General features: G+C 40.2%; 3 protein-coding genes across 3 annotated transcripts; 2 read left to right on the forward strand and 1 right to left on the reverse strand.

Moving 5' to 3' along the window:
- Nucleotides 1-112: 112 nt before the first annotated feature.
- On the forward strand, nt 113-8,840 carry LOC113030689 (short transient receptor potential channel 2-like). The gene is made up of 14 exons (XM_026182348.1): nt 113-237; nt 439-490; nt 1,016-1,708; nt 1,796-1,996; nt 2,089-2,253; nt 3,369-3,543; nt 3,625-3,825; nt 3,955-4,117; nt 4,208-4,300; nt 6,094-6,286; nt 6,395-6,522; nt 6,622-6,694; nt 6,819-6,936; nt 7,413-8,840. The coding sequence occupies exons 2-14, from the start codon at nt 476-478 to the stop codon at nt 8,291-8,293; spliced, it is 3,099 nt and encodes a 1,032-aa protein (XP_026038133.1). The 5' UTR covers nt 113-237; nt 439-475; the 3' UTR covers nt 8,294-8,840.
- Nucleotides 8,841-9,407: 567 nt separating this feature from the next.
- On the reverse strand, nt 9,408-15,600 carry LOC113030691 (ribonucleoside-diphosphate reductase large subunit-like). Its single transcript, XM_026182349.1, has 19 exons — nt 15,369-15,600; nt 14,563-14,651; nt 14,275-14,452; nt 13,457-13,557; nt 13,307-13,366; nt 12,720-12,759; nt 12,468-12,630; nt 12,240-12,381; nt 12,066-12,149; nt 11,808-11,969; nt 11,629-11,708; nt 11,332-11,533; nt 11,074-11,223; nt 10,767-10,988; nt 10,600-10,676; nt 10,376-10,511; nt 10,190-10,285; nt 9,889-10,077; nt 9,408-9,795 (listed from the first exon to the last, which is right to left on the reverse strand). Exons 1-19 carry the CDS (start codon nt 15,385-15,387, stop codon nt 9,604-9,606), a joined length of 2,382 nt encoding a protein of 793 aa, XP_026038134.1. The 5' UTR covers nt 15,388-15,600; the 3' UTR covers nt 9,408-9,603.
- A 1,561-nt stretch (nt 15,601-17,161) lies between these two features.
- rnf121 (ring finger protein 121) lies at nt 17,162-24,708 on the forward strand. The gene is made up of 9 exons (XM_026182688.1): nt 17,162-17,356; nt 18,835-18,872; nt 19,561-19,702; nt 20,052-20,206; nt 20,328-20,435; nt 21,722-21,842; nt 21,920-22,053; nt 22,789-22,890; nt 23,428-24,708. The coding sequence occupies exons 1-9, from the start codon at nt 17,282-17,284 to the stop codon at nt 23,546-23,548; spliced, it is 996 nt and encodes a 331-aa protein (XP_026038473.1). The 5' UTR covers nt 17,162-17,281; the 3' UTR covers nt 23,549-24,708.
- Nucleotides 24,709-24,735: the final 27 nt, after the last annotated feature.

Consider the following 24,735-nt stretch of genomic DNA (forward strand, 5'->3'; position numbering starts at 1 on the left):
GAAAAGATTTAAATCAGACCCGTGAAAATTTGTAAATGTTTAACTTGCAGCTCCTTGTTTTTCCCACTGCTCCTCACAGCTCCTCTGGGAGAAATGGTGACAGCTGCTGTGTGTTCAGCAACAGCTGCCTTAATTGTGCCATGGTGCTGTTTCCAATTGAGAGACCGGAATTAATTTCTGTTTGAATGCAGTCACAGTTTGGTTTGGGCCCAGCCAAGCATAAAGTACTTTGAACCGGTAACATTTTAATTGGCCTAGCCCCGAGGGCCTTTGAAATTTGTTATTGAGTTTGTGTACGTTGATTTTTCAGTAGTCAGCCGATAGCACATGATCAGAGGACTACGGAGTTCTCAGTTCTCCTCTTTTGGAATTATTGTGCAATCTGCCAATATCTTCATCCCTGAAGTTTCAGTGAATCTGCTTCTGTTTTCGATTTAGAGCCGCCTCTCGAAATTGTGTTGTTTTGTGATTGGGAATGGAAAAACTAACGGTAAGGAGATTTTTATTGGCTCGTGGCTTTTATTTGTTATTTGATATGAAAAAAGTAGTTGCGGGTTAATAAAACAAAAACAAAAAAGCAAGTCTAACCCTACTGTGCTTCATATAAACTGGAACAGCTTTAAAAAAATAAATTGGAATTCTTTGTTTTACTAATGTTTGTGTTCATATATGTCATGCATTTCCAAGTCAAATCTTTCCCTATTTGCATGTTCTTTTATTCCTAGTATATCTTGCTATTTTATCAAAGGATCAGTTGAATCGTGTATTTGGCCTCAGTGCCAAAAAAATCTTGACAGAACAGAAAAGCTTACCCTCAGACCTTTGTTCACTTTGTAAGCCTTGTGGTTAAAGCTTTCAAAGTCTATTTTAAGCAAACCATGATTTTTTTTCCCTCAAATCTAACTGAGTAATTTTGTTGTCTAAACATAATCAAACAGCATAAAATGGTTTAAAATCAAAGACTTCGAGTGTGTGAATCTGAGACTGCTGCTGACTTTCCCGGTCTGTCCTGCAGCCAGAGCAATGGCGAGAGATTATGAGCAAGAAGATGCGGTTCTCTCCAGCGCTCATCAGTGCCATTCAGGAGGGGGAAACAGCGCTGCTGTGTGGACTCTTGAAGACAGGTGACGGCATTACCCGTCAGCTGGATGAGTCTGAGGATCGTCAGTGGAGGGAGGCCCTCAACCTCTCCATCCGCTTGGGCAACGAGGATGCCATGGACGCCCTCCTGCAAGGAGTCAAGTTTGACTTCCGGCAGATTCATGAGGCTCTGCTAGTCGCCGTGGACACCAACCAACCCATAGTGGTGAAGCGTCTCCTGGACCGCTTGGATCAGGAGAAAGGGAACAAGATGGACGTACGATCCTTCTCTCAGGCCATATTTGATCGTTCTGTTGACAACTCTCAGTTTGCCCCTGGTGTGACCCCTCTGACTTTAGCCTGCCAGAAAGACCTGTACGAGATTGTTACCATGCTCACCCAGAAAGGCCACGTCATCCCGTGGCCACATAAGATCTCCTGCGCCTGTTTGGAGTGTTCTAACGGCCGGCAGTATGACCTGCTGAAGTTCTCCCTGTCTCGCATCAATACTTATCGTGGCATTGCCAGCCGTGCCTACCTGTCCATCACCTCTGACGATGCCATGCTCAGCGCCTTCAGTCTCAGCAGAGAACTCCGTAAGCTGTCACAGAAAGAGCCAGAGTTCAAGGTCTGAGGAGATTCATAGTTATCCCTGCTCACTATTCATTACGGGTGTCTCTGTTGCTTCTTGACTTATGGTTAATTTCTCCTACAGCCTCAGTACCTGAGCCTGGAGCAGATCTGTCAGGAGTTTGCCGTGGAGTTGCTGGGCATGTGTCGCAACCAGAGCGAGGTAACCACTATTTTGAACAGCTGTGGAAATGAAACTCAGGATTCCTTGGGTGAACAGGCCTTTGAGGAAGGAATCCCCAGCCTATCTCGCCTGCGGCTTGCAGTCAATTACAACCAGAAGCAGGTAGCTAGAATTAGAAACTGATGCCAACCAAAGACAAGTAAGATAAGAAACAATCAATTCCTGTCTTCTCTGTTTCTCTCTGTTTGTGGCAGTTTGTGGCGCACCCAATCTGTCAGCAGGTTCTGTCCTCTATCTGGTGTGGGAAACTGGCAGGCTGGAGAGGTAGCAGAACGGCCTGGAAGCTGTTTGTCTCTATGGGAATCTTTCTTACCATGCCCCTTCTTTGCCTTGCCTACTGGATTGCACCAAAGTCAAAGGTCACACACTCTGTAGTAGCAGGTTGATATTGGATGTACATAAATATGTCATGTGAGGTTAGGGATGGGTATCGTTTAGGTTTTATCCGGTACCGGTGCCAAACCGGTACTTTTGAAACTGTGCCGGTGCTTAAACCGGTGCTTAAAGAATGGAGAACACAAAATTGGTCCAAAAACCTCTCATGTTCAGCTGTTTTTTTTTTTGTAAAAAGATAACAATGTTAGCCTTTTCTGCAGCTATGGGGCATATATGGTATCACTCTTGGCTGCAAGCAGTGCTTAAACAATGGAAAAAACATAAATTTTGTCCAAAAACCTCTCATGTTTAACTGTTTTCCACTTTTTCTTTGGTCATTTTAGCCTTTTTGGCCAGGGTGAAGGGAGTATCTGCCATCAAACAAGAAGACAGCTGCATGTAGCTATGATGATGTTTGCTAGTTCACCTTACATGCATTAATGTAATAACGTGGTTAGCTTACTCAACGTAAATTACACACGAACAACATTAAGCTACTCACGCAGAGAAGAACGGCTGCTGCTGCCATCATCATCCGTCATCATTTCTGCTACACTGGCAGGGCTAGGGGCCAGGACTCTCCTCTTCGTGTTTTTGGGGGACATTGCTAACTGCGGGTCCGATAACAGGCACCACACCCGCAGTAGATGTGCACGGTGTGAGGTCTCGAGGCAAGCTATCAAATACGGCGCATTTCTCGGCTTTAAAAAAAAACCCGCTATGCATCGCCAGGTGTTTCATGAGATTTGAGGTGTTACCTCCTTTGACAGTATCAGTATCGGCTTAAAGCACTTGTTGCAGGCTGCTGAGTTTGCATATTTTGCTGTGAAGTACAGCCAGACTTTTGACTGCTTTGCCTTGGACATTTTTAATCTGTAGCTCTGCTCTAAAAGAACGTACGTACCTGGCCCCGCCTACTATCCTCGGAAACGTAAAATGATTGGCTAGAATCTAAAGTGTATCACAGCTCAGGAAATGTGCGCTGCTTTTCGGTCTGGTTACTACCGTTTATGTCAGAACCGGTGCCATGGATACCGGTACCCATCCCTATGTGAGGTATTATTTCAATTTTAAGTTGACTGTGTTGTTTGTTCCCCAGCTGGGAAAGCTAGTAAGAATTCCTGTGATCAAGTTTCTTCTTCACTCTGCATCCTACCTGTGGTTTCTCATTACATTACTTGGGGAATCGATAACCATGGAGCTATATCAGGACACATTTGCTTCCCGGCAGCAGAACCTTCTGCACAGCTCCTTCCACATGGTGTGGGTGGTCGGTAGGTGCACTTTCTCTAGTTTTAACTTTTAGACAACAGCCATTAGATGTGAACAGGGTTTGGATTGTCTGTTTCTTAAAGGATTCTTCTGGTATGAGTGTAAGGAAGTGTGGATCGAGGGGCTTCGGAGTTACTTCCTAGACTGGTGGAACTGCTTGGACGTGATGGTGCTCAGCATGTACCTGGCATCTTTTGCGTTACGTGTGCTTATCTTGCTCAAAGGTTTCTTCCTCTGCCATGATCATGATGGCACAGAGGAGTGTGTCTACTTCACCCAGACTTGTAAGGGGAAAAAAAATCATTCATCCAAAATGAATGTCACAAATCTCAATGCTCAATTGTTTTTTTTTGTTTGTTTGTTTGTTTGTTTGTTTGTTTGTTTTGTTTTGACTCTGTGAAATTGTCTTGCAGCACGTGACAATTGGCACCAGGAAGATCCTCAGCTGATTGCCGAGGTCCTCTTTGCAGTGACCAGCATGTTAAGCTTCACACGGCTGGCATATATCCTGCCAGCCCACGAATCTCTGGGAACACTACAGATCTCCATTGGAAAGATGATTGATGATATGATGAGGTCACTTATATCTGATTCCTTATATTTTTACATCTGAATATACAGAACCAGAATTATGTCAATGTTTCTTTTCTGTTTGTTTGTTTTTAGATTTATGTTCATACTGATGATCATTGGCACCGCCTTCCTTTGTGGCATCAACAATATCTATGTTCCTTATGTCATTTCTCCAAATCTTGGCAGGTAAGATTAGAGAGAGTTTGAGAGACTTTTACATCATCTTTTCTGAAGGCAGTAAAAAGTATTTCTAATTTAAATGATCTACAGAAATGTAGACTAGCCCTTACAGTTAATATCTAAGCTCTCAAAGCTTGTTAATAATATGGGATAATGGGTTTTTTTTACTCTATTTTTGAAGCTTAAGTTATCAGGTGATATCTTCTGAAAAAGTGCTAAGTTGCGCATAAATGAAATACAATAATTTCTCCAACTAAAACCTGAACACAGACTTCCTGTCAATCTCAAAGGAACTCATACTTATCAAGCCACATACACTGAATGTAAAGTGTACACACCTCTGTTGAAATACCAGTTTTTGTCATTGAAAAAAAAAAAGATCCAAATAAATCATTTAAAAGTGTTTCCCACTTTTCGTGTGACCTATAACCAGTACAGTTCAATTGAATCATCTGTTAGGGAAGGGAGTCTACCAGCATGTTACATCCTGACTTGGTTGTCCACTTTTGTCAGCTTCTGAGGGCCTTTCTTGTGCACAACCATCTTCAGGGTAATTTCTACTAGTGAAGCCATTATCTTTTTGATTTGCATGCTTAGAGTCATTGTCATGCTAAAAAGGTAAAATTCCTCTTCAGCTGTCTGGTAGACTCCAAAAGGATTTGGGTCAAAAGCGACAGGTGTACAAAGCTGTAATTACCTCCACCTTGACTAAAGCCCCGGTTTCAGCTAAAGAAAAGCAACCTAAAAATGATACCACCACCGTGCTTCACTGTGGGTATGATGTTCTATTGGTGATGCATAGGAATTATTTTTGTACCAAACATACCAAACTTTATCAGAAAAGGCTTCCATTTTGCAACCCTACACCATAGTCCAGACATAAGGAGAACACTGGATATTGTTGTCACATGTAGTATACAACAAGGACTTGCCAGTACTGGAGCTTCAGCTCTTTTAGTGTTGCTGTAGGTCTCTGGGCAACTTCTCTGACCGGTTTACATCTCGTCTTTTCGTTCATTTTGCAACAAAGTCCAGTTCTTTCCAGTGTAATTAGTGTCCTATTTTTCCCTCTACCTTTTGATGGCTGTCTTCTCTGTTCAATGAAATTTCAAATATTGTGAAAACATTTTTTGTACACTTCTTGCAACTGATACCTTTCAACAGTGAGATTCTTTTGAGGCTTTGCCCTTTGCAACCCATGGCTTTGGCTGAAGCAGGCAACTGAGTAAATCTCAGAGAAATCCTCTTAGGACAGCTGAACTTTATTTGGGATTAACCAGAGTCTCCAATTGATGGCAGCTATGTACCCAAGAAGACTCAAAAGATGCTTCAAAGTCCTAGATTATCGGTGTACGCAACAAGCCTATTGTACTTTTGTAGTGTATATTTTCCCTAACAGATTTGTTTTCCAATTGAATTGTACAGGGGACATACTGTATACCATTAAAGGTGGGAAAAATTGTATTGATTGCATCATGAAAACACCCCCAGCATTTTACCATTGGTGTGTACACTTTCTGCATCCACTGTTCAGTATATAGACAGCTCACCGGGGGAGTCACCTGTCATTCAAAATAGTCATGTCCCATAAAAATGCACAACTTAACTCTTAAAACAGATGAGTTATAAAAAGATTCACCCTTTTGTTCTGCACATCTTGGCAGTTTTGGGTAATTGTCACAAAGGCTTTATTGTTCAACCCCCTGATATTATAGCTTGATTATAACTTGTCTTGTTTTTTTTTAAAATAAAATAAAACAACCCTCACATCATGCCTGTGCCTTTCTTCACTTTCACAGGTTTAATGAGACCTTCCGCTTCCTATTCTGGACCATGTTTGGAGTTGTAAACCAGGAATATGTGGACATGCCAGAGTTTGTGTTGGCAGAATTTGTAGGAAGGGTCCTGTATGGCATCTTCACTCTTGTCATTGTCATTGTACTTCTCAACATGCTTATTGCCATGATAACAAACTCCTTTCAGAAAATTGAGGTAAAGAATTACCATCCTCCTGTGTAACGTCTACAAAAGCGCGCACCCCCCCCCCCCCCCTCCCCTTCTGGGATGCGCACTGACTGATGTGCATTTATTTTAATTCAGGATGACGCGGACGTTGAGTGGAAATTTGCCAGGTCAAAGCTGTACCTCAGCTACTTCAGAGAGGGCCTCACTATGCCTGTGCCTTTCAACATCATCCCCTCCCCCAAAGCCATTTTTTACATCCTAAGGTGAGCTGCAAAAATACAGATTTTAAACTAGAAAAACAGCCTTTTATTCTGATTTTTAAAAAATGTTTTAAATATATATTTTTAAAAATTCCATTCAAGGGGCATCTTTAGACGAATCTGCTGCTGCTGCACTTGTTCCTCTGAGCAAAAATATCCCCCCATAGCCTCTATAGTAAGTGTGTATGAATTGGATTTTAGTAAAAGAATATATTATCTTTTACATTTTACTTAATATATGTTAATTATACTCTATATGGCATTTAACATGTTTTATGCTATCTGTATTCTGTAAAAAGTCCAGTGATAAGGGATCTGAAGATGGCCAGTTATCGTACCGTCAGCAGGTGATCACGGCACTGGTGCAGCGCTACATTGAGTCAGCTCGCAGGGAGTTTGAGGAGACCAAGAGGAAAGGTAAAGACTCTTTCAGTAAGCACTTGATTCGTTTTTGTAGAGCGGATATACCCTATATGGAAAAAGTATTGGGCCACACCGCTTAATCTTAAGTTCAGGTGTTTTCAGTTCCATTATCACAGGTGTATAGAATCAAGCATCTTGGCATGCAGTCTGCCTTTACAAACAAAAGAGGAAATAATGGATCATTCTAAAGAAGTCATTGTGCCAATGATCTGCTGACTCAGTAACACCAGAGCTCCAAACCTTCTCTTACATTAACATCAGCACAAAAGCTTCATTTTATGGTCAGGCACCTTTTGTTGATCTAATGTTTCAGTCCATATAGTGTGTAATTTGACTTCCTGATATTCTATAAATCAGCTCTATGATTTTAGCAGGTTTTCTTCTTCTTTTTTAAGCACTGATTTCAGTTTTAAGTAAATTATTAATCATTAAAAAGCTTTTGGTGTGACTAAAGTGTTTTCTTCCCTCAGATATTGGAAATCGAATGACTGAGCTGAGCAAAGCGGTCGCCAGGATGCACAACGATCTGAAAGTCGCCCAGCAGTACGCAATGGACGATGGAAACGATACAAGCGATGCACCGACCAAGAATGGCTCCTCTGTACTGGGGAAATACATCATTGGTGCCAAGAACAATTTCAGAGGTTTTACCACCAGACAAGATGACAAATGCACAGATCTTAATGTGACTGTGCACAGCATTGAGGAAAAGCTGGATAAAGAAAAGTTTGAAGCACAGATGGAATCAGACATTCAACAGAATGAGGTGGATGAATGTAGAGACGAGGGACAGTTTCCTGACTCTGTTGTGGTGAAAATGGAGGAAGGCCGAGCTCAGGCTGAACAAGAGGAAAAGAAGGAAATTAACTCAGATGAGAAGGAGAAAGCAGCCAAAGGTGAAATTAGTGTAAATAAAGTGAAAGAGGAGAAGAAAGGAGGAAACAGTTTTACTAACACAGAAGAAACGTTGAGTGACGAGGCCACGGATGAAGAGGCAGAAACCCTAAATGAAGGAGGGATGAACAAGGAGGGAAGAGTGCCGGATGAACACATGACCTCTGCACATGCCGAGAGCATCGAAGTGAGTGACGAAAAGATAGAAACCCAAAAAATAATCTGCAAGTTCAATCACATTGAGCTGCAAGAAAAAAAAGCAGCACAACCGAGCTGGATGAAGGGAAGAAAGCCTGAGCATAATGTAGCAGAGACGCCTCACAATGAGAAGAGCAATGAAAAACCTGAAATGAAGAAAATGATTCCTTCACCTACAGGAAGCAGCAGCTCCCAGGACATGGGCTTTGGTTCCCAAGAAGGGGAAGAATCGATCGATGGCACACCAGTGAGACCTTAACCTTTGAGGTGACCTTGCTGCCTCATTGGTCACTTTATGCAATATCTGACAAAAGTGCAGTTGATCAGAGTTTTGAGATGTCCACTTTTTCCCCATGTCTTAAAAAGTAAACAAAGGATCAGCAGAGAAACTGTCAGTTTGCATGCAAGATATTTTCCACTACCTAAAAACATTTACTTTTATCCATTCATCTTTAGATTGCCAAACATTTTGTCATGTAGTCTATTTCTAAGCCCAAGGATGAAAACTGCAGAGGCTTGCCAGCAATGCTTTAGACCTTCTTCATACCTTTAGAAAACCCCTCTTTAAATGTCTTGCAGTTTTTGTGCAGATCAAACAAAGTATAGTTGAAAGTTTTAATAAATGAGCTTTAAGGATGTTTGAGTGCAGATGTGTGTAGCAGCTGTAGCTCTCTGGATACCTGTGCACAAACTTGGAAATGTGTTTCTCAAAACCCAGAAGCTTCTGAGCTTGTTTTCATCTCCCAAGACGATTCCATTTCATTTAGGTTGTTAGTTATTTATCAGACAGACTGCTGTTAAAGTTTTCAATTTACATTCATTGAAATAAAACTCTCCTGTCTTAAAGTGTCGCCTCCTTTTATTTCCATCAGGCAGCTAACCTATACCCGTTGCTACATTGTGACAATACAGGTCTCAGCTTGCTTTATACATAATACTCCCATGAGGTCTCAGGCAGGAACACACTGGCTCATTACTTCATCACCTGCAGCAGCATCGGTCCCATGGCACATATCCAAACTCTTGCACTGGAAAATCACCTTGGCTTATAACCTTTTCTATCACAATGTCTCCTTAAACTTTGTTTTTGTTCTCATCAGCCCAACTTAAGCCCAGCGCTGCTGTCCAACAGGTTTTGATGTCCTGTAGCAAAATCCAAAACTTGTATGCAGTATCTTTAAAAATAATTATGCTGAATCTCAGAGCATGGATAATATTTTATTTTCCATTCATTTAAAATGCAGGTCAACCTGAATTCATTAGTATGACCCACCTGAAGCTAAAAGAAATATTAATTCATTATAACCTATTAATTCTATACAAAACACACATGCAATGCTTCATGATGTAAAAAAAACCCCCAAGAAAACAGAAAAAATGTTTTAAAATCCCAAAAAAATATTAAATTATGAAAACTGTAAATATTTGTAATCTGAAGACATCAGCATTTATAAACCACATGTTACATCTTATACAGATAAAAAGCACCAAGTGTTTCAAAAACAGAGGTTTAAGTGGCAAAGCTGAGGTGATTTAGTAATGCGATTGTCTGAGCGTAGCAAACTTCATTTAAGAGCCACACATCAGGCATTCGTCTTTGTTTGCTAAGGAACAGACCATGGCTGCGGTATTGCGCTCTTTGGTCTCCTCCTTCACGCTCTTAGCCGATTGGCCCTCCTTCAGTTTCTCTTTGTTCAGGGTGAATTGAATAGGGTTGGCAGCAGGCTTTGTCCGCAGGTAGTACATGCCAGTTTTCAGGCCCTGTGGAGGGAGGAAAAAAAGGGAAGGTTTCAAACACTGTTTGGATATTTCTCCATTTCCACCTCAACCATGAATCAGTTGGTCTTAACTTACCAACTTCCAGCCATAGAAGTGCATGCTACTAAGTTTTCCATAGTTTGGCTCAGCAATGTGAATGTTAAGCGACTGGCTTTGGTCAATGTATGCACCACGATCTGCTGCCATCTTGAGGACCGTCTTCTGGGAGATTTCCCACACAGTTTTATACAGCTGCTTCAGATCATCTGGGATCTCATCAATGTTCTGAAAAGAAGAGGGACAAATTCACATTTTATTTGTTCTCCACAAGTGAAGTTGGGCTTAATTATAGGAACAATTGGAGCAGTGAAATGGAACAACTGAATAAGCCTTTTACCTGGATAGATCCATTATGAGCTATGAGCTGATTCTTCATATCCTCGTTCCACAGTCCTCTTTCTGTGAGGTCTTTCAGCAGGTGAGGATTCACAATCTATAGGACAGGTTGAAAACACACATAGTAGCCTTGCCTTTGCTGTGCACATGTCTTAACACACAGTCGGCAGATGCATTCAGCACTCACCTGAAACTCTCCTGAAAGCACCCTGCGGGTGTAGATGTTGCTGGTGTATGCCTCGATGGACTCATTATTACCCAGGATCTGGGCAGTGGATGCTGTGGGCATTGGGGACAAAAGCAGGCTATTCCTCACACCATGCCTGAGGATGGACAGGAGTAAGAACTATGGCCACCATTTATGGTTAACGTGAGCAGTAAATTGAAAACCAGGCATTCAGGAAAACTTACTTGGCAATCTTCTCCTTTAGTGCTTTCCAGTCACATAAATCTGTTGGAGTCTTATTCCACATTTCATACTGAAGGATCTGAAAAAACAAACGTGTTTGTTAGGTTTTGATCTCAAACTGCTAAAATGTATCCCAGGATGGTTTTGAGACACTCTGATATCTACTCACTCCTTTGCTGACAGGAGAGCCGGGGTAGGTTTCATAAGGGCCAAGCTCTGCTGCCAACTCACAACTGGCCTCCAGGGCAGCGTAGTACATGGTCTCAAAGATCTGAATGTTGAGCAACTGGGCCTCTGGGCTTTCAAACGGATAGCGCATGAGGATAAAAGCATCAGCCAGACCCTGCACACCAATTCCAATTGGCCTGTGACGCTTGTTAGACCTTTCAGCCTGAAAAGAGGGACAGAGAAGTTATGTTTACATAGAGCTTATGGAACCCAGCTGCATGGCTGCAACACCAGAAAGGAAGTCATACCTCAGGCACTGGGTAGTAGTTTATATCGATAATCTTGTTCAGGTTCTTGACAATGACTTTGGTAACAGATGCAAGTTTCTTGAAGTCATAGGTCTTTTCTGGTGTAACGTACATGTTGACGGCGATGGAAGCCAGGTTACACACTGCAACCTGAGTTAGGAGAACAAACCAAACTGAAAACAAGTTCTGACAGAATAATACACATAGTTGTCCCAAAAAGCTAAATTTGTTGTGACCAGTACATCTTTTACCCCTCACCTCATCTTTGCTCGTGTACTCTACGATCTCTGTGCACAGATTGCTGGATTTGATAGTGCCCAGGTTTTGCTGATTACTCTTTCTGTTGCAGGCATCCTTGTAAACCATGTATGGTGTACCAGTTTCTGTCTGCGACTCAATGATGGCGTACCACAGCTGCTGAGCCTTCACCACACGCTTAGCCCTGCCCTCCTTCTCATATCTGAAAACCAAGACCATCATTGGGACAGGTTAGCACTGGGGAAAAAAAAAAAAAAAGCTGTTTGTTGAGAACAGAGTTTGTTGTGCTGATCTTACCGAGTGTAGAGCTCCTCAAACTCCTCCCCCCAGCATTCGTCCAATCCAGGACATTCACTGGGACACATCAGAGACCAGTCCTACAATCACAGCAGAAGGATAAGATTTGTTCACCATTTAGGAAAAAATAAAACCCTAAAGTCAACTCTGGCCAGCATGGAGTTCCCCCCAGTAATCACCTGATTGGTTTCCACTCGCTTCATAAAAAGGTCTGGGATCCACAAGGCGAAAAACAGGTCCCGCGCCCTCTGCTCTTCTTTACCCGTGTTCTTCTTCAACTCCAAAAACTCGAACACATCAGAATGCCACGGCTCGAGGTACATAGCGAACGCCCCAGGCCTCTAAAGTACACAAAAACCAAGCCATGCGATTAGCACCATTTTATTTACACTGTTGTTACACATCTTCCATAATTTATGGGAAAATCTCATCTTTACCTTGTTGCCACCCTGGTCAACATAACGTGCTGTGTTGTTGTACACACGAAGCATAGGAACCAGCCCGTTGGAAGTGCCATTAGTCTTTAAGAAACAAAACAAACACGCACCACTTTAAGTAAAAAACAAAACACATTTGTATAAATGAAAGCAACTCGTCAAAATTTTACTCACCCCAGCGATGTAGCTGCCTGTAGATCTGATGCAGCTAACTGCCACTCCAATACCTCCAGCTGATTTTGAGATGAGCGCGCACTGCTTCAGTGTGTCATAAATACCATCAATGCTGTCATCTATCATGGCTAGCAAGAAACAACTGCAGAAATCCAAACAAAGTATATTAGGTGGAAAAATCCCCACAGTATCAGAGCGTATCAGCACCCTCAATTATAAATTCTTTACCTGGACAGCTGGGGCCTGTTGGTGCCAGCGTTGAACAGTGTAGGAGAAGCGTGAGTGAACCACTTCTCTGACAGCAAGTTGTAGGTCTCAATGGCTGCATCAATGTCACCTTTATGAATCCCGACTGACACTCTCATTAGCATGTGCTGGGGTCGCTCGGCAACTACAGAGAAAGACATTAAATAGTTAGTCCCTGATGGCCTGCACCCATAAACATGCTTATCAATAAGTTGTAGGGAATTTAACTCTCACCTTTGCCATTAATCTTCAACAAATATGATCTCTCAAGAGTCTGTTAGAGAAAAAAGCACAAATTAGATTCATAATCATAGTGTATGCACAATAGGGGTCAGAGAATAAAAAAAAGGGGTGAATACTAGTGATGTGCGATACCACTGATTTCCTTTCCGATCCGATACCAAGTAAAATTCAGGGTGGTATCGGTGATACTGATCCGATACCCATACTCTGTACAAAAACTTAATCTTTCATTGCATTTCATAATACAATATATAATTGTATTATGTAATTGTAATAAGAACATAACCATATTGCTTCATAATGATTAGAGGACATCAGACAACTTGTTTTTATTGCTTAATAATGCAGAATAATCATATAGAAATAAAAAAAACTGACGTTGTGCGCTATACTGATACTGACAAACTTTGACACAAACTTTGACGACATATTTTGCAGCTGAAAAACCGGGATAAACCACAGTGTTGGTAAAATATTCTGCATAATGCAACATGTTAAACATTGCAAAAGTATCGTATTCTGGTAATATGTGTGTCTAATGGACAGGATGTTAAATGTAGGGTAAAATGAGAAATTACCTTAAACCCGAAGAAGTTGTAAGAGAAATCTCTGTCGTAAATGATTGACGAGTTGAGGCGCTGCAAAAAATTGAGGAAAATGTGTTAAAAAGCTTCACCAAACCTTAACTGTGAGGAGACGAACAAAGGATAAAATCAAACCCCACTTACAGCCTTGTTTTCAAGAACAATGTCCAGCGTCTCCTTGGAGATCATAGGAGAGTGACGTTTATTTAAAGGGTTGATATAGTTGTAGAGGTCTTCCATAACGTCTACACAAGCAAAGAGGAATGTCAGTTCAATATTAGTGCTGATTATTTAAGTCTTCCTAAAAAGCTAAGCAACTTCCTGTGTGCAGCATTATTAGTTACTACAAAAGATGTGCACCAGGGGGTGTTATAGTAGACTACAGGTGCTATGATTTCAATGTAAAGTCATACCTATAGATACATTTCATGAAATGCACAGAAATTCAGGAAGTTGGTGCAGAGCAGGGGTGTCAAACATAAGGCCTAGGGGCCAGAATCGGCCCAGAGAAGATTTTAATCTGGCCCACTGGATGGTAATGCATAGATTTTGACTTTTAATTATAATTTCAGAAGTTTTGCAGTGTTTCTTAATGATAAAGACTCTACTGCTATTCATACTACACCAAAGTAATTTTTTAAAAAGATAATTAAATGACATAAAACTTTCCACTATAGGACTTTGTCCTTTGAACTACCAGAACTTTTTTGTGCGTGTCATTTTTTAGATTTATCATGTAGTTTCACTGGTCCAGTCTACTTAAGATCAAAGTGTCAGAGTATGGGAACCCACGCAAACACGGGGAGAACATGCAAACTCCACACAGAAAGACCCCGGCCTGATGTTGGAATTGAACTCAGGACCTTCTTGCTGTGCGGCAACAGTGCTGCCCCACCGTGCCACCAATTTCTAATCTCAATGAGATTTTTTACCTGGATAAATAAAGGACTAATGAAACTCACCACTGAATACTTTCTTGGTCTCTTTGTGCAGGTTAGATACAGCGATGCGTGCAGCCAGGACTGCATAGTCTGGGTGTTTGGTTGTGAGAGTGGCAGCAGTCTCTGCTGCCAGAGTGTCGAGCTCCACTGTGGTGACTCCACTGTACAAACCCTGGATCACCTTCATGGTAATCTGGGCCTGCGGAAACACAAGATATCAGCTTTTATATTAATTCATCACCTGACCTTTCTTTGTCTCTCTCTCTCTGTCTTTTTTTTTTTTTGGGGGGGGGGGTGTTAGCAACTTACAGGATCCACAAAGTCACAATTGAGTCCATAACAAAGCTTCTGGACCCGAGAAGTGATTTTATCAAAGGAAACTGCCTCAGGGCGTCCATCTGAAAACCAAACAAACAAAAATAACACAAATTTAATTCAGTAGTCTTCAAACTCCTTTGGTCGTTTATCTGAAGTAAAGTATCCTAGCTAGTTAATATAACTTAGTCTTAAACACACCGCATATCACCGTCTAATTGACTCTCCTGCTCAATTTATTCCCCCAGTTTACTCATTAGCTCAGATGAGGCTCCCAGTGATCAGCAGCCCAACCATTTAGTGTCAACAAAAGGCAACACCTCGCTGCTGCTGCGCGCCAAAAAAAACAGATGATAAAAACACGCCAAAAGCGCCCTCCCCACACACACATCTGTCACAGAAGGAAAGCCTGTGGACATGGTGTAAAACAAATTTAAAATTTCAGCTGTCCTGCTTCTATTTTGAATACAAATGTTACATATGTAAATAAAGAAGACCAAAACAACATAAGAAGCCGGGGGAAAATTAGCAACCGGTTCTGTCCGCTTCTTCTGCCCTTTCATAACTCGGGAGTCTTTGTTTGGCGTTTCGACGGAAACACCACACAAAGAAACAAAAGCACCTTTAACGTGTATTTAACACACATGCACACAAAATATGCAATGTTTCGTTGTGCTATTAATATTTACTGCAACGTAAATACATTTCAAGGCTTCCCCCTCCCACGACTGTACCAAAGCCGGTGACCGGGTTTGCATCAGCCTCTTTGATAATGGAAGTATTAAAGTTAGCTACAGTACCTCGTTTGATAACATGCATGATGACAAATGAAGCGGCGGGTCTCCTCAGAAAGCAGGTGCTGTTGGTATCTTCTCAGCTGGATGCTGGAAACGAGCTAAAGAAACTGTGGCGCAAAGTAGCTAACAACAAGCTTATAAACCCTGTGAGGACAATCAAGCATCACAGCAGAATCTCAAACTGAGCGCGCCAAAGAGCCCGAAGTCAGTTACACCAAAGTGTGTCAGTCGCTCAGCCAATCACACGAGACTAATAGGCTTCTAAACCAATCACGTTCGTCCTTTTACGTTTTCCGGTTACCTCTTTCCGGACCAAAAATCTGGCGGGATGCAACAGTAGAACATGCAATTATGTTTCTACAACAGGACTGGCTCGTCCGTGCAGTTTGGCGACGTGTTTATAAACGTCTTGAAAACCAGAAACAAGTTGTAACACCGAATTTCATATTTATATGTGCCACAAGCATAGCTCTAGGAAATCTACATCTGCCTTTCATAGTCATATGCGGAATACGGCTGTATAAATGTGTGGCCGCCCCTGGCGTGCACACTCACAACAATGGCTGAGCGCAAACAGACTCCTGTGTGGACAAGTTGTTGTGGCAACACCACTGACGTCGTCAAACACCTCGGAGTAAATCACATCACAGAATATGATAAGCTTATGTTGAGGCGAACTGAAGAGGACGACAGGGACAGGTGCTGCTAGGGCGAGACAGACGTCTCTCGCAGAGTCCTTTAGTGCTGCAGGCAGGCAACATGCTCAAATAGCGCACAACGTCAGTTTTTTTTTATTTCTATATGATTATTCTGCATTATTAAGCAATAAAAACAAGTTGTCTGATGTCCTCTAATCATTATGAAGCAATATGGTTATGTTCTTATTACAATTACATAATACAATTATATATTGTATTATGAAATGCAATGAAAGATTAAGTTTTTGTACAGAGTATGGGTATCGGATCAGTATCGCCGATACCACCCTGAATTTTACTTGGTATCGGATCGGAAAGGAAATCAGTGGTATCGCACATCACTAGTATTGACACGATTTTAAATGAGTTTGTCAGAGGGACAGCTCAGGTTCAACTTTTTGGAGAGGCAAGGTTGAGGTGGTTTGCACATGTGCAGTGGACGGATGTTGAAGATGGACCTACCATTCAAGAGAAGAGAAAGACCACATAGAAGATTCATGAATGTAGTGAAGGAGTACGTGCAGAGAATTGTGTGTGACAGAGGAGTATTTGTATATATGCATCCATGCAGGGGGGCTGGAGCCAGCTGTCTCAGGGCGAGAAGCAGGGTACAACTATGGGCAATTTATAGTTTCCAATTAACCTATCCACCACTAACTGTATGTCTTTGGACTGTGCATATTTTTTTATACATTTACTTGGGTAGCTTTGTTCTATTAATTTTGATTTCTATTTTTTAATTATCTTTTTTTTAAACAATTGTATTACATTTATTTTGTCATATCATATTTCAGTATTTAGTACCCGTTTTATTTCAGTAAGCTATATACTAGTCTACTAATTTAAGCAGGTCTGTTATATGTTGCGTTGAACGGAATTTTTAACTGCTGTAAAAACTTGTGGGATTATCTGTTCTTATCTTATTTAATCTTTGCTTATCTTATCTAATCTTCAGAGCAAATTGCTACACAATTATAGCGTTAAAATACAGGGCGCCGTCCAAAAAACACCGTGTAGATGTGGGGAAAATTTTTACGGTGACGACCTGAGACTTTCAAACATTAACTATGACTTCAAGAGGGAACAACAAAAGGCTAAGCTAAAAATTCTGAACATGTCCCGCCCTTTATTTTGAAGGAAGAAAAACATCCAAGACCGGATGTGCCCGGTTTTTCGCTAATGCTAATGTACCCGGAACGATAAAGCAGCACTCCGAAGATGGCGGTGTTTGAGGTGGAGGTTGATGGTGTTGAGCACGATCATGGACTGGAGCATCACGATGAACCGAACCAGGTGAGAATAACGGACCGTTCTGAAGGTATTGTGACAATAAAACGGATTTATGATGTGGTGTATTACTTGCTGCTAACCCAACTGCTACTCCTGGGCTTAGACTCCGGTAAGTAGCTAGCTGCTTGTTAGCCATATTTTACTGAGCAGAGGTGTGTGTATAAAATGCTCTGTTCTGTTCACTGGTCAAAGCGACAGTGCAAGCGTAAAAGGACTCTTTTTCCAACTGCCAAGCTAATTGTTGTTAGTTACTTTCATGTGACTAAAGTAGCACCAAAGTTTACTTATTTTTATAAAAAAAATACTGTATTTCATACGAGATTTGTGCACTCGCGATTGTTTGATCTGAGCTGTGAGATATGTGACCGTCTGAATTAATAACCCTACAAATAAAGCTGATGTGGCTGTTGGGGGTCAAAGGTCACCAAATGCATTAGCCGCGACAAGTCAGACAGAAGAAAAGACTACATCACTTCCTGTGGGATTTCAACATTCTGGTCAAACCTAATCGAGCTAGATGCTAAACTAAATAAGGTCACGGTGTAAACCGAGTCCGTGATAAAAGCTCTCAAAGTCTGAGATGTGAAGAGCAGGTGGTAGGAGGCAGAACATTTACTGTGATGCAAAAGTGGCATCACAACCTGAAATAAATCCCAAAGAGGTCTTTATATCCGTCACTGATGAGTTCACTCTATCTATCTATCTATCTATCTATCTATCTATCTATCTATCTATCTATCTATCTATCTTTCAGTAGGAACTTTAATGTGGCACACTGACCTATTTTTGTATTACATCTTAGTATGTGCAGTGAAAAACAACACGTAGATGAGCTAATCTGTTAAGTGAGTAAAATGCAATGACGCTAATGATTGGCAGGTATACCTAAAATGTGTTGTTTTCATGGTAACAAGGTATAAAAGGTAAAAACTGATTTTTTTTTTTTTTACAAGGAACATCGTACTATATGGATGTGAGCCCTTAAATGTGTATTTGTGTCTGTTATTCATATACCATATTTAGCAGATGATAAATAGAGGAGTCATCAACAGTTCTTTGTTTTGAATACAGGGATAGTAGCTTAACAAGCTCAACAACATGGGAGGGACTACCGGTTAATCATGCCAGTGTTCTTGTTGTTTAAATATAGATATTTCAGGATGCAATTGCCTTATATCTTGCTGCTCAACCAAACCTAAATGTTTCAGTCCCATTACAGTTTTTTATTTATTTTATTTTTTATTTTTAGCTGCTCTGTAATTAGTATGCAGCGTAAGATCTTGGGGTTTGGAGCCAACTGTGTAAAAGGTGAAGCAAATGCTGCAGTTTGGTGGGATTGACTTGTTTTATAGGAGTTTTAAAACGATTCTGTGATCAGTGTGCACACTATCATATGTCCCAATTTAAAAAAAGAAGGATGTAATTTCATGCAAGCTTTTAGTTTGATAATTTGTTACTTATTTTTCTCTCTCTTTCTTTAGTATGATTTGTCCAAGCTTTCACCAGAAGAGAAGTGGAGGTTAGTGTCTTTGCCATGCATGTATACATTTTCCTAATATGATTCTGAATTCTTTGGCCATTATTATTATTATTATTATTATTATTATTATTATTATTATTATTATTATTATTATATTTTAAGGGATTGAAAAATCAGATATTGATTGCAAATATTTTTACCCATATCTCCAAAAGTTGATTCTGTTCATCTGGACGTAGCGTTTCGTGGGAGAAACGTTTCGTCACTCATCCGAGTGACTTCTTCTTTTATCCATACAATGTCTTATAGTTGTGTTGAAAAGAGAAGCAGCATAATGTAATAATGCTGCTTGACTCAGCATGACTATCTGGTTAGCCGTGATGCATACACTGCTACAGACAGTGCTGAGACTGTTGTACACAGTGCAGTCAGAGGTGTAATTTATCTTTTGAACAAACTATCAGGACACCATTTCTAAATTACTCATCCCTCTTTTTTTGGATATCTTTTGCACTCTTTAAAAAAAAAAAGATATTGGACATTATACTCTCATCCATCTGCTGACCCATATCAAGGGGTTGACTAATCTGTATAACAAAATGTTTTGTACTTGAAGATGTAGAGTTGATCTTGGAACAGCTTTTACGCATTAATTCAAGTTTTGTTTAAGGCATCGCAGTCTAATCAGGCTTGCCAGTTGCTGAATTAAGTTTGTGTTTTTCCACAGGATGGAGCATGCAAGAATGCATGCCAAACACAAAGGCCATGAGGCCATGCACGCAGAGATGGTGCTGATCCTCATTGTTACCCTGGTTGTCGCCCAGCTAGTCCTCGTGCAGTGGAAACAGAGGCATCCAAAGTCATACAATGTAAGGCACAAAAGAAACACTGATAATTTGGCAATTGTTCAGTTTGAATTAACACAGTTTTAGAGGTGTGTGTGTGTGTGTGTGTGTGTGTGTTTGTGTGTGTGTGTGTGTGTGTGTGTGTGAGAGAGAATGGGAAGTGAAAGTGTACAGTAAATGCTGTGGTTTTTATGGTTTCTTAGTTGTCATACATAATTCCAGTTAAACCTGTTTTCTCAAAGAGAGATCCTGTAATTTCTTATTTTCTTCCACATCATCAAAAATTTGAAGTTATATGTTTTTGTGTTTGCACTGTCTGATGGTAGTCAGGACTGCATGAATATTCTAACGCACACACTTTGCTGTCTTGTAGTTGGTGACTTTGTTCCAGATGTGGGTAGTTCCTCTCTACTTTACTACCAAACTTCACTGGTGGAGGTTCCTGACCACGTGGTTTATCTTCTCTGTAATCACAGCGTACATTTCCTTCCGTGCTACCCGTAAGCCACTGGCCTGCACCACACCGAGGTAAAGCCATTGTTTACACTCACACGTTCCTGTAAATATACCCATTCCTCTCTCTGTGTGGGAACAGAATTGTCAGGAAAATTTCCTGATATATTCTGATTCAACTTTTTTGTTTGTGTAGGTTGGTGTACAAGTGGTTCCTCCTCCTGTATAAAATCAGCTATGCCACGGGAATAGTTGGCTACACTGTCGTCATGTTTACACTTTTTGGTATTAACCTAATATTCAGGTATGTATTGCACATTAGTTCAATTTTTTAAAAATGTCAGTGAATGTCAATCTACTGCAATTAAAACCCTTCAATTGGGAGACTATAGAAATATTTTTTTCAGTGAAACACATTCTGAGGTTCTGTGATAGGTTGGATGCATCCTCTAGCACTTGGCTGCCACTAGATGGCGCTGTTTTCCATATTACGAGTTCTTTCCTCCTTCGTACTTGTCCATCTATGTGATTTGGTTTTTTGCTAATTTATGAAGTAAAGTACTTGATGTTGCACACACTGCGATTAAATTTTTTTTCCAGCGTAACTGAGAGCTGAGAGTATTACAAGGAGAAGCTTTAGTGAAAAGTATCTGTTTACTTGACTGACTACTTTGATGATGATTTTACCATTCAAAATCTCTCTTTCATTAAACCTGCCTTTTTTAACAGGCCTCACGTGTGCAGTGGGGGAAATAATTATTTGAGCCCTTCCTGAGTTTGTTCATTTTTTTTGTAATTGAGACTGAATGAGCACCAAAAACCATTAAAACACACATTACAAAAGTTATACATTGATTTGTCCTTGAGTGCAATAAGTATTTGGTCCTGTACCACGCAGGCAGAATTCTGGCTCCCACAGATTGACACTGTGCCCATGTTCCACACAGATTAGTCAATCAATTACAGACACTGACTTACTATCTGGAGGCTTCACCTTCATGCTTTGCATGAGGATCAAATACTCATTTCACTCAGTGACAGACTCAGTGGCTGAGGCCAGTTTACTTTTAAGGTAGTGCATTTTTGTTTTTGGTTTATACTCTGTCCTCTCCATTAAAATAAAAATACTACCATAAGAATTAGTGACTGTTCATTTCTTTGTGAGCAACTTAAACCGGGGATCAAATAATTATTCCCGACACTTTATGTATAAAAAGGTGAATTACAACTGTCAGTTGATTCGTTTTATAGTACAGTGCTTTCATAAAATGTAATTTTCAGTTTGAAAACGTCATATTTTGTCTGCTCTGTTTCACTGTTATCACTGTTTATGGTTTGATGTTCTGGGATCATCATAAAAGGATAGATTTCTAACAATTTTTAATTTTAGCTTGGTGAAATATAGTGATTTATTTATTTATTTTTAAACAGAGGGGAAAAAAGCCACAGTAAAACAGAAAATTGAAATTTTATAGTCTAGTCTTTCATGCAAAATGTAAAGCATTTGCCCGTCTTATGGAGCAAACTGAACTTCAGGTTGAATAACAACATTATCAGTCAGATGATTTCAGTACTGTGTTCTCTGTCCAGGATAAGTCCAGAGGATGCCATGGACTTTGGTGTTTCACTTCTCTTCTATGGACTGTACTACGGGGTCCTGGGAAGGGACTTTGCAGAGATGTGTGCGGACTTCATGGCTTCAACCATTGGGGTAAATGCGCAAATTTAAAACTGTATATTTTCTCCTGGCTGTAACCTAAAATTTAATGTAGCTTTTCCCTCCCGCAGTATTACAGTGCATCTGGCATGCCAACCAAACACCTCTCAGACAACATCTGTGCTGTGTGCGGTCAGCCCATCCTTGTCGATGTCAGTGAGGAAGGGATCATTGAGAACACATATCGATTATCTTGCAACCATGTGTATCCTTCCTGTGACATTTACTGACACATTTTCGTGCCTTTAATGGTTACCGCTGAAAGAGAAGTTCAGGTGCGTGATGGAGAATTCTGTTGGTATAAAAGGTATGTCGTGGGTTGGCATGGAACTACACTGTGTACTCAAATTAACAGCTTAAAGAGGAATTGCCAGGGTTTACCTGACCTTTATGCCAGACTGTTGATGTCTCTGTTACTTCCCCAAGGATCTGTTGTGTGTTGTAAATGATACACAGTGCCATTTCACGATTTTTGTTTTGTTTGTTTGTTTTGGATCAAGTTTGACACGTTCCTTGATGTATTCTTTATAGGAAATCAACTTTCTATTTAAAATGCTGTTTAAAATTTACCTCTATCTTATTTCCTTACAAAAAGATGTGATCAAAAATGCATTATCCACACCTGAAGATTATTCTTTTATTACACATAAAAGCAACACCAGGTTTAGATAAAAAAACAAAAAACAACACATATTTGCAAAGTGAAATGTAATTATTAATTAATAGTGCAGTACAAGTGTCTCGCCCTACAGTGCAGTGCTATCTGTAGTTAAACTAGCGCAGGAAATTATCCTTTGTCCTTAAATTGTACTATTGTTTTGTATAAATAATTTAGTATCAGATGAATGTTGTCCTTTTGACTGGTATTAGAGCATTAATGTTGGATGAATGTTCAAAGATCTCCGAGTATTAAGTATTTGAGCCTTAACTCCAAATCCAGGTTCCATGAATTCTGCATAAGAGGATGGTGTATCGTCGGGAAGAAGCAGATGTGTCCGTACTGCAAAGAGAAGGTGGATCTGAAGAGGATGTTCAGTAACCCGTATCCTTTTTATTCTGGGATTTTGTCTGCATTAGTTACATTTTTTTTTTAAAACTAAATATTGAATGATTCCTGAATTAGTTGTAATTTCAAAGATTCTAATGAAATAATAACTTTCTGCATAAAAATGCTGACAAAAACAGACCCTGTGAAGATTTTGAATTTACTTTTAAGTCCAAAACTAAGTATGACAGATGAGATCTGACAAAGCACTGAAACCTAATTATGCCAAGTCACAGCGCGTGCATGTGTGTGTGTGTGTGTGTGTTTTCCAGACTGCTAAGTACAGGCTATTTCAAACAAACAAAAGCAAAGCATAAATTGTATACGAGGTTCCTGTTCCTTTTTGTGGGTTGGAAAAACACTTTATATAACTGACAAATACATGTTATATATAATTAATGATTTCTCAGGAGCTAATAAAGATTTCTGCTTCCTTGCGTTATCACTGTGGTTACATGTTGACCTCTTGTTCTCCATTTATTTATCATTTCTGATTGTTGTCAAGGGTTATTTCCTTAACCATTTCTATTCTAGCTGGGAAAGACCGCACGTCATGTACGGACAACTTTTAGACTGGCTTCGGTACTTGGTGGCCTGGCAACCTGTTATTATTGGATTTGTGCAAGGTATCAACTACGTCCTGGGTCTGGAGTAGCCGGCAAAAACCGGCAGAAACGGACACGCATACCATGTGGAGAAGATTATGCACTGGCTCAAAAAGACTGAGGGCCTAACATTGAACTAAAACACCAATTTAAAAAAAAAAAAAAAAGTGTCTATACTTTTTGTACATATTTATAGGCACATATCTGTATTTGCAGTTTATTTGAATTTTCTTAGTAACCTAAAATTGGATGTGTGTCTCATTTTCCCAGGATTTGATTGGTCTGTATTTCATGGCCTAGTAAAGCGGTTTTTGAAATCATTAGAGGGTTTTTTTTTTTTTTTACTAATTTATGTCTTAAGTGTTAAAAGGTTAAAGGATCATACTGGAATGTGTCATCCTTGTGTCTGATGGTTATCAAACATGAGTAATAAGTATTTCCTCTGGACTCCTAAATATATGAACACTATATTAACAGACATTAGTTTCGCATCTGCTTTAGTTGCAATTCCTGCTTCACATCGGTCACGTATTTTGACCACAAGTGGCACCAGTTTCATAAGGGCCTGTCATATGCCTCGTGGAGCCAAGTTGTAATCATATGTCAGAAAGTACTACTCATATTGGTAAGAACGGTACCTCCTACATTTACGATGGAAATTCTAGTGTTACTGGAATCCATGATGTCCTCTTTTAGGGAAACACCAATCTTTAGCCAAGTAGTAACAGAGTCATTTTGGTTTGACCTTTATCCAGTGTCTCAGCATATGTGAGTGCTAAGTTAAATTCCCTTGCATTGTCTTGGTGTAGCAGAGATGATGATAAGGGAGGCAAATTTAAGTCAAAACTGTGTGTGGAGAGAAATAAACAATTCAAAGTTATAATGTAACTGAACTAAAATCCATCAAAAGTATTCAAATTAAATTTAAGATGAAAAATATCCCAGAATGATCCTTTAACCGGTGAGCATGCAGATGGGGACGGTCTTATTTTCACGTGGTATGTGCATTATCTTCCATCCTGAAATTTCTGGAAGAGAATGGTTGGTAATCTTTTTGTGGGTACCTGTCAGACTAAATGCATAAAGCAGTTGTTTTAGGGCCCATTTGTGCACCTCACCACCAGCTTAAATGATAAAAGGACTGGGTGTAACCAGACCAAAATATGATCATTTTGTTTTGATCCAGACCGATTAATAAATGTCACTTCGATCATGTGTGTTTTGTCCATATGTCTGC

This window comes from Astatotilapia calliptera, chromosome 10 (assembly GCF_900246225.1).
Source record: "Astatotilapia calliptera chromosome 10, fAstCal1.2, whole genome shotgun sequence".
NCBI classification, from domain to species: domain Eukaryota; kingdom Metazoa; phylum Chordata; class Actinopteri; order Cichliformes; family Cichlidae; genus Astatotilapia; species Astatotilapia calliptera.

Coding starts and splice junctions, on each gene's coding strand:
- rnf121 (XM_026182688.1), top strand. CDS start 17,282: ATGGCGGTGTTTGAGGTGGAGGTTGATGGTGTTGAGCACGATCATGGA. Junction 17,357..18,834: donor ATCACGATGAACCGAACCAG/GTGAGAATAACG, acceptor CTCTTTCTTTAG/TATGATTTGTCCAAGCTTTC. Junction 19,703..20,051: donor GGCATCCAAAGTCATACAAT/GTAAGGCACAAA, acceptor GCTGTCTTGTAG/TTGGTGACTTTGTTCCAGAT.
- LOC113030689 (XM_026182348.1), top strand. Junction 6,523..6,621: donor GCCATTTTTTACATCCTAAG/GTGAGCTGCAAA, acceptor ATTCCATTCAAG/GGGCATCTTTAGACGAATCT. Junction 6,937..7,412: donor TGAGGAGACCAAGAGGAAAG/GTAAAGACTCTT, acceptor TTCTTCCCTCAG/ATATTGGAAATCGAATGACT.
- LOC113030691 (XM_026182349.1), bottom strand. Junction 12,760..13,306: donor ACAACTTCTTCGGGTTTAAG/GTAATTTCTCAT, acceptor TTTCTCTAACAG/ACTCTTGAGAGATCATATTT. Junction 12,631..12,719: donor GTTGAAGATTAATGGCAAAG/GTGAGAGTTAAA, acceptor CTTTCTCTGTAG/TTGCCGAGCGACCCCAGCAC.